The sequence below is a fragment of the Rhea americana genome, unplaced genomic scaffold (genome assembly GCF_003343005.1).
Source record: "Rhea americana isolate MKP2758 unplaced genomic scaffold, rheAme1 scaffold_9, whole genome shotgun sequence".
NCBI lineage: Eukaryota > Metazoa > Chordata > Aves > Rheiformes > Rheidae > Rhea > Rhea americana.
This window is the reverse complement of record NW_028187088.1, coordinates 7,392,891-7,401,360: the sequence shown is the minus strand read 5'-3', so window position 1 is coordinate 7,401,360 and position 8,470 is coordinate 7,392,891. Positions and strand designations below refer to the sequence as shown.

Genomic DNA, 8,470 nt, shown 5'->3' with positions numbered 1-8,470 from the left:
ACACTTCTCTCAGACCCCAGGAATAGCCCAGTGACTCAGCAGCCACATGACTTGCTGGGAGTTGGCAATGGCTTCAGCAGAAGGTGGCATTACGCTCTCCACTTCACCTAAGTATCCCAGGCCTACTGCTTACAGGGTGCCTCCTAATCAGTGTTCTCTATTTTCCTTTCCACCCTAACCAAGCCTCCTCTTTTCTGGCCAGCTTCCCATACCTCTCTGTCAGTGCAAAAGAGCCCAGTACTGCTCCACTGATGCACATCCCACCTAACATATCATCAGGAACAGATGCAGGGGAGACAAAGCCGAGACAGAGAGATTCTAGAAGGGAAAAAAACAAGGATTTAATGGAATGAATGGAGAAGCTCCCAAAGTCCACATAGGAGCAACACCTCTGAGACTCTCTGACACTTTCCACTCCGAGATCAGTCCTTCCTTTCTGCCCATCGAAAGGCCGGGGATGCTCAGGAACACCAGTGCTTGATCTGCTTCTTTAGGCGGCTCTCCAAGGAGAGGATTAAGGTGCATTGCTAACTCCACAGCCTGGGAAGGACATCTCCATGGCAGCCTCTTCCTCAGCTTTTCAGATCTTCCAAGGAAGGGAGCTCAGCTCAGAAATCCCTCTCTCCTTGGTGAGTGAAGAATCCATGTGTTATCCAACAGGTGGTAAAGGCTGTATGAAAACCATCCTGGGGCAGGGGAGAGAGACACCCTCTCCTCTGGTCCTAGCAGTGAGATTCAAGCTCTGTCAGCATCAGGAGGCCATCTCTGGTGGAGGGAAGAGGCTGTCCCGTGCCTGGCCTGGAAGGTAAGTCCTCAAGTGGACAGGTGAGTTGGCGAAGCCTCTGGAAGATAAAGTCAGGCACTGAACATCATCTCACAAGGGCAAAAAGCAATCTGGGCTCTCCCCTTCTAGTCACTGGTATCACTCAGCCAGATAGGCAGGGCTGTAAGTCCTGTCCTTTAAATACCAGGGCATCCTGAAATACAGGCAGCCGTCTCTTCAATGTCTGAGAACAAACAGATACTTGAACCAATTACTACAATCCCAAGATGCTCACTGAGCAYGTGGGAGATCTGAGACGCAGTGGGAAAGCCTGTTCACCCTGGCCACATCTAGAAGGCAGTCCAAGTGMAGGTCTGTGCCAAAGTACCTCTAGGTCATCCCCTCCTTCCTTATGCACTGCAAAGGGAAACCCTATGCACACAGGTTCGGCTTAAACTGGGCCAACAAGTGCACGAGCGGGGCTTGCCCTGTGGCATGCAACATGGCCCTTGCATGCTCTTGTAGCCAGACCCATCTCTCTCTGGCCACACAAATCAGGGTCCCATTGCTGTCACAACCCATGCCCAAGTACTTGCAGGAGGCAGAGAATGGGCGAGACCCAGAGGATCACGGCCTTCTGCAAAACCTCCTCTTCCTCTCCAGTAAGCCATGGCAGAGACAGGTTGCTTGTCTAGAGGAAGGTCCACTTTGCTGGGTGACTGTTCTCTCAGAGCAAATCCACAGCAACCTCTGGGTGCAGGGCAGACACCAGGCCACTGATGCTGCAACACAAATTCCAGGCTCCTATTTATTCCTTCTACCCCAGCCCTTTGGGCTCAGCAGGGATGGGGGTGCTCCATGCCAGGACCCTGCCTAGAGCACTCATGGGATCTGGAGCTTCCTTGGAGCAAGTCCCCAAGTCCCAGTCAAGGGCAGCCTCCAAACTGAGTTGGAGCACTGGAGATCATCTTTATCCTCACCATWTAAGGAGCTGATTCCTGATGGTGCATGCAAAGAGGCAGGAGCAATAACTAAGTAGCACCAAGAGGCAACAGCTGGCTCTGAGTAGTCCTCCAGTCAGAACTTAATAAAACCAACAACTTGTTATAGCAATGGATTCTTGATTAATTGAGYCAATTAATTCTAGTCTCCCTATTAATTAACATGCAACACACAAACAATTGCCATTCAGGACTGGACTTCAACACAGCAGCACGCTCATGGCTGCATCCCAGAGCACCAACCTCACCTCTTTGAGGGAGCCTTTGATGGTGGAGAGTTTGTAGATGATCCAAAGTGGGATGCACACCATTGAGGAGAGGGCCAGCAGCCACCCCAGGGTATCTCCCCACCATGGGTACACATACTTCTTGTTGTAGGTCAATGGGGTATATTTGATCAGAGAAAACAGGAAGGTTGCCTGGCATGGTGGAAGAAGCCAAGGGAAAAAGAGCAAGAGAATAAGCACCGTTAGTCAAAACAAGTCCTTCCTGGCAACTCCGCGCCTCCACATAGAATTTCAATGTATTGAAGAGCTCCCCAGGACAACAACACAGGCGATACTAGTCAAGCCAGTTTTGCTGGTTGCATGCTGTGCTCAGCAGTGGGCATGGCACCAAGGAGCTCACCCAAGCAGCAGACACCACTGTCATTGCTGAGCCAGGCCCTGCTCCCCATTGCTTTGCCCCATGCCAGGGCCCAAAGGTTAAGGACAAATGCAGAGCAGCAGGTTCCCAAAGTGCAGGTCATAAAAGCCTCTCTACATACAAACACATCTCTCTGTATGTGTGTATACATCTACACCTCAGAGGCACCCGGGTCTACCCATCTCCCTACCCCCACAGAAGCCCAGCCCCACACCCCCTCTTCCTGCAGGCTCTCACCATGCAAACTGCAGGTGTGATGAAAAGCCAGCAGTATTTGATGACTGCCCATGGCCGGTACCCAATCATGTCTTCAATATTATCATAGAAACGCTCAGCACCTGCAGAAGAGGGGAAATATGCCTCATTACTACCAAGCCCCAAAAGGGCAGCAGGATCTGTGTGTTACGGGGAGGCTAGTGAGCAGGGTTCACCCCTATCTGACCRCTGGTCAGGAGCTCCCTGAAAGACCTGGCAGTAATCTCAGGACAGCTGGCAGCCCTGTTGGAAATGCAACAAGCTTCAGTCTGCATCCTAAAGTAACATCCGCTCACCCTCAGACAGCACAGTAAGTAACCACAGCCAGCCTCTCAGCTGTTGTCACCCAGGCTAGGGCCTGAATTCAAGTTTTACCCATTCCTTGTGAATGACAATGCTGGGAGAGGACTCTCAAAAATGTCTGAGGGTCTCAGGGCCCTCTGTGTGCCYAGCTCTAAACCCCAAGTAAGGAGAGGGCTCAAAAGCAGGGACATGTAGGAATATGCTAAGGATAAGGATATCTACCAAGTAGATCCCCCAGGGTGTTGCTGTGAGGAAGCCCCCACCAGCTGAGTCCATGGGCACCAAAACAAGGGTTCAGCAGGTTGCTTTGCACTGCAAAGTGACTGCCAAGAGGAGTTATGGACTAGCACTCTGAGGCTGAACCGAGCAAGAGTATGAGAGACCAGAGCTGGGGACACCCCCMCACACACTGGTTCACACTCACCATAGATCCAGGCGATGCAGAGGGTCTCGAAGATGGCCACAAAGAGCAGGCACATGCCACTGGCAGCATAGTAATCAAAGAGCTGGAAGACGTACATCCCCCCCTGGGAAGGGCCAAGCAGGGAGCAAGGCGGTGTGTGGAGGGAGAGAAGGAAAAGGAATCAGGGACAGGCAAAGAGCAGGAATCGCTCAAATTTTTCCCCTGAGCTAGAGGCACCTTCCCCCTCTCTGGTAARCAGCAATAGTAAAGGCTGCATCCCTTGTGCTCACAGATGGAGACATGCAACAGCTCTAGAAACCTCCCTGCTCTCAGCAGTCTCYGCAGCTCTTCATTCCAGGGCAGAACAAAAGAAGTGAAGTCACCAYCAGAGGTCTTGGGGCTACTTCATGATAGGACAGAAAAAAAGCATGTCTTGTATTTGGAAGTGAGTGTGGAGACTCCCTTAAGAGATATAATGTACTTGATTAAGTTCAGCCTTCTAATTTTCACAGKGGAAATCAATGTGCATGCAATTTTGCAAGCACCTATTGCTATGCCCTCACAGGCTAGCAGTTGGATGTTTCACCTGCCAGCTACACAAGCTGGTCTACGAAACAGGTCCACAGCTAAGTCTAGACACAAAGCTGCAGATGCAACATCAAAGGCCACTTTTTCAATATCAAGCCCAAATGAATACATAAGATGGAAACAGGAAAAAGCATCATGGCAGCATCAATCACTCCCCCTTCTAAGATGAGTCAAAGATTTTAAAGCAGAACAGTTTTAACTCCAGGCAATTAATCGCTTTCACCAAGAGGGAACTAGATAGGAAGTCAGTGTAAAGGACACTCAGGCCCATTGAGTTTCCCTATATCTAGCTTCCATGCAGCTCCACCGAGCAGGAAAGAAAAGGACAAATGTGCTCCTCCCACCATGCAACAGGCTACAGCTGTAAAGCTTTGGCTAGCTGTAAAGTTAAATCTGAATCACAACATCACCTGCCTGGAGCTCTAGTTACTATTTTAGGCAGGAGAGGTGTCAGGGATGTGTTGGTACATATAAATAGCACAGGCAGTCAGGACTGGAAGGCAAAAATTCAAATGCCATCTGGAAAGGAAAGGATTTGTGCTGGCATAGCTCACAACTACACARTATCCACTTTTCCAAAATATTCCTTGGACTCTTCCATGTCACGTAGTGGCCAAACACTTGTGCCCAAACCATAACAGCAGCAAAGAGCCACCAACATCATGCAACAACACTGGGGCAATGCTGAATGGGGAAGAGAGGACCGACTCCCAGGGCTGCCCACCGCTCACAGCCTCCCTGGCCCTCTCCCACCAGGCACTGTGTAGTTGGACAAGCCAGATGGCTCCAGCCCACAGCCCCAGCACCCCCAAGTCCCCCCACACACACTGGAGGGGTGACCCAGTGAGTGCCCCATAGGTGCTTGGAGGAGGGCACGGCACCAGGCTCCTCACTCTCCCCTCAACCCAAAATACCTCTGTGAGCATCACCAATCCAACTAGGTAGGAGAGGACGGACACCAGCAAGATGAGGGTTTCCCGGCGGTTCTTCTTGCGGAAGATGGTAGGGTACATGTCAACAAGAGCTGTGACAAGGCTCTCCACACAGACAAACTGCAAAGAACAGAGTTCCAACCTCCATCAGCTGGTCCCACTGGGCTAATGCCACAGGTTTCAGTCCAGCCTTTCACTCTCTGGACAGGGTCTCCTCAGCCAGGAAGAACCATTAAACTGATCTCAGCCATAGCTACTGGTGATGTCCTGTACCTCAGGATATGTGCAGGCCACATCCACAGAGAGTGGCCAGACCCACACACTGCCATGTGGAGACTATCTTAAGCCCTAGAAGCATCATCGCTKCCTGACTGAGCACAGTGCCCCACACGGGGTTAACCGCCTGTGTGGAGATTAGTCCACATAACTGCCTCAGCGGAGGGCCACATTGAGGTAGTTACCCTGCTTCCAGGACCTCAGTTATTGCCTCTGCACTTCACTGTCCCGTGTAGAAAGACCTGTGTCTGGCCTAGAAGTGCCCTCACCCCTTAACATGTGGCTGAAACATTCCAAGCTTCACGCCTCCCCCTCCAACCTCTGGCCATTGACCCTCCACAGGTGCTTGGGCACAGTGCTGTACTCTCAGCAAGAAAAGCTGTCACCAAGGACCTGGCTCCCCACATTCCCTCCTGCCTTCTCCATCAGCCAAGCAGAATCCATTTGCATCCAGTTTGAAGAGATGATATTTTTTGTCCTTCTGGGGAGCTCCCTATTCCTTTACCTGGCTGTCCAGTCCCAGCAAAACAACCATCAGGAAGAAGAAGCAGGCCCAGAGTGGGGAGAAGGGCAACATGACGACAGCCCGAGGGTAGGCGATGAATGCCAGGCCAGGCCCTGAGAGGAGAAGGGCATTTAAAGCAGGCAGCAGACAGCAGATCTGGAAGCTCCTGGATGCCTTGCATCCCACCCCAGCGATGGGGAAGCAGCATCACTGCCAGCAGCGGCACAGCAAGGCTGGCATGCAGCATAAGAGCCGTGTGCCCAGAGCTGCATGGTGCAGCCTCCTGGTGCAAGGCACAGCCCACGCAGCCTTTTGCTTCAGTTACATCCAACCACTGTCCAGGAGGCCCAGGCTCCTTGGCCACAGTCAAGGGGCTAGAAGAAGCACAGAGGGGTCAGCTGGGAGGAAGGGAAAGGAAGCACAGCAAGTGACGGCTGCACCGCTGCTGCGAGGGCTGGGAGCAGGAGCAAGCCTCTGAGTCCCAGGGAACACAGAGCAAGCCAGGACACATGTTTTGCAGGCCCATCACCCCACCAGCCAAGAGAGAAGCAAGTGCTATACTTGTATACATCTCATAGCTGGCACTCTTTTCTCTCTGCTTCTCAGAGGCAAGCAGCAGAGCTGCCCATGGAAAGGAGCCTGCTGCTGCAGCGTCCGTAGACCCAGGGCAGATTACCCCAGAGGGCACATCATGAGTAACCTGTGGGCATGCCCGTCCCCATTGTGGCCCTCACTCACCCGACTCAGCCACTTCAGCAATGGGCACGCCCTGCTCCCCTGCCATGAAGCCCAGGATGGAGAAGATGGCGAAGCCAGCCACAAAGCTGGTGCCGCTGTTGAGGAAGCAGAGAGCCACGCAGTCCCTGGGGGCAGAGAAGGGGAAGCATCACCTGGGGGAGCCAGGAGGCAAGGTGCAACCTCAAGCTGCAGACAGCCGTGCCAGCTGCAGCCCACTCTGCCACTCAGCACCATGTCTTCAGTGAACCTCACTCCTGACCACCCCGCAGGGGTGGCAAAGCCCCCCCTGCCCTGGGCATCTGCTTGGCACTGAGTGCTGCAGAAGAACAAGCCCAAAGTGAGGAAGCAGGAGCTCCCCAAGGAAAGTCTCTGCTAATGACAGTGTAAGGTGCATTTTTTTTATTGAAGCTGCTTGTTTATGAGATAGACTCTCCACCCATCAAAATGCTTGATTTTTTTTCCTTCTCTCTCTTTCTCCTGATTTCTCTGAAATCCTGTGGCAGAGAGTATCAGCAATTAGTTTTGGCTGAGAGGTGTTTTTTTCTTTAAAAGAGTTTTCAAACACTACAAATTTTTGGCTCCCAACACTACTAGACMTCTCCTGGTTCTCATATTATGAGCAAAAGATAAACAGGGATATCCAATTTATTTTCTCTGATCTATCCATTTTTGTCTCTATTTCACCTCCTTCTTATCCAGCTACTCTTATCTATCTGTTTCCTTTTCACACTTCAGTCTCCCTAGGCCTCTCTTGACTACAATCCTAGGGACAACAACATTTGCAGCATCTTTCCAAGAGATTCTGAACCAAATTGAACATGCAATTCTGGTGTTTAAAGGCCTACTCTGATTTCATTAAATGCTACTCTGTAAATCCAGTGTGATTTTCTGCATCACTCTTTAGGTAGCTAGCATTTTTTTGGCTTCATKCTCCTCTCCGCACATTAACTAGATCTATTCACTGTCTGTAACAACCATTTCTGGAGAGAGACTACAGCTCATGCAGAGCCCCTAAACTATACAAATAGTTAAAGCYATTCCTTTCAAAACTCAGCACTTTGCTTTGCCAGGACTGTACAGCACCTAACATCATTGCTACACCTTTTCATTTGGTTACTAAGGCACGAGAGGCTGAAAGAGATCTCCAGAGTGAATTGTCCTGCCGATGCAGAGGATCATGCTCTGCCAGACTCAGCTAATCCAATTGGAAGTCCACACCGGAAACTCATTTCTCCAACTGCTAGAAACCACCTACTCTTCACCAGTTTATACAAGTTCCAATTTACCTCAGATAGTTCCTCTTCCTTCCTGGTGTTTTTCCCTCTTTTCCCGCACATGAATTTATGAAAGGTTAAAACATTCTGGGAGAGGCATGAGCTGAGAGGTGCTCTCAAGTCACATAGAGCGTGGGAAGGGGATGTCCTGGTGGAGGGTAACATGGGGAATGGCCAAAGTGTAGTCCCCAGATTTTCACCAGAAAGGGAAAGCTCTGAGTCCAAGTGATTCTCCTTACCATTCCAGAGAAGGGGAAATAGTCCAAGCCATTTGGTGCCATCTCAGACTACTGCCACATGAGCAACGGTCCCTCCTCCCCACATACCTTTCTTTCCCCAGGTCACTGGTGGCTACATCTAGCCTGTTGCAATTCAGTGTAGCACCACACTGTTACTCTTCTGTCCTGTTAAAAACTAGCCTTGTCTTCCTGTACAGACCGAAGCTGCAGACTATAGGATAGAACTGGGTCTGTACCTAGGAAACTGGATGGTTGGAGATGAAAACTCCGCTGGAACAAGAAACAAATTCCCTAGCATAGCCGAATAGCAGAAAGGGTTTGTGTGCAAACGGACATCTCTTTCCTTTCCATAGTATTTCCCAGTTGAAATTACAGAAGCATTTTACAACATTGGTGCTAGGCAGCCCTTGTCATCGTCTCCATGTTACACATCCAGACTGGAGATGCAGAGGGTTACGGCCCAAGGCAGGAGGCAGGTCAAAGCCAGATCTGTTATCACATCTATTCCCACAGTTCTTTCTCTCAAAAAAGGGTTTGGGGGAAAGGCT

General features: G+C 50.7%; 1 protein-coding gene across 1 annotated transcript in view; it reads right to left on the bottom strand.

Annotated features, from left to right (window-relative positions):
- Nucleotides 1-332: 332 nt before the first annotated feature.
- LOC146584824 (sodium- and chloride-dependent GABA transporter 2) overlaps nucleotides 333-8,470 on the bottom strand; it is a 33,170-nt gene continuing 25,032 nt past the window's right edge. Inside the window, exons 9-15 of the mRNA XM_085323989.1 lie at nucleotides 6,410-6,534; nucleotides 5,672-5,784; nucleotides 4,873-5,010; nucleotides 3,392-3,494; nucleotides 2,647-2,747; nucleotides 2,013-2,183; nucleotides 333-842 (exon numbers count right to left, since the gene is read on the bottom strand). Of these exons, the coding sequence (XP_085180115.1) occupies nucleotides 723-842; nucleotides 2,013-2,183; nucleotides 2,647-2,747; nucleotides 3,392-3,494; nucleotides 4,873-5,010; nucleotides 5,672-5,784; nucleotides 6,410-6,534 (871 nt within the window). The 3' untranslated portion in view covers nucleotides 333-722. The remainder of the gene's footprint in view (nucleotides 843-2,012; nucleotides 2,184-2,646; nucleotides 2,748-3,391; nucleotides 3,495-4,872; nucleotides 5,011-5,671; nucleotides 5,785-6,409; nucleotides 6,535-8,470) is intronic.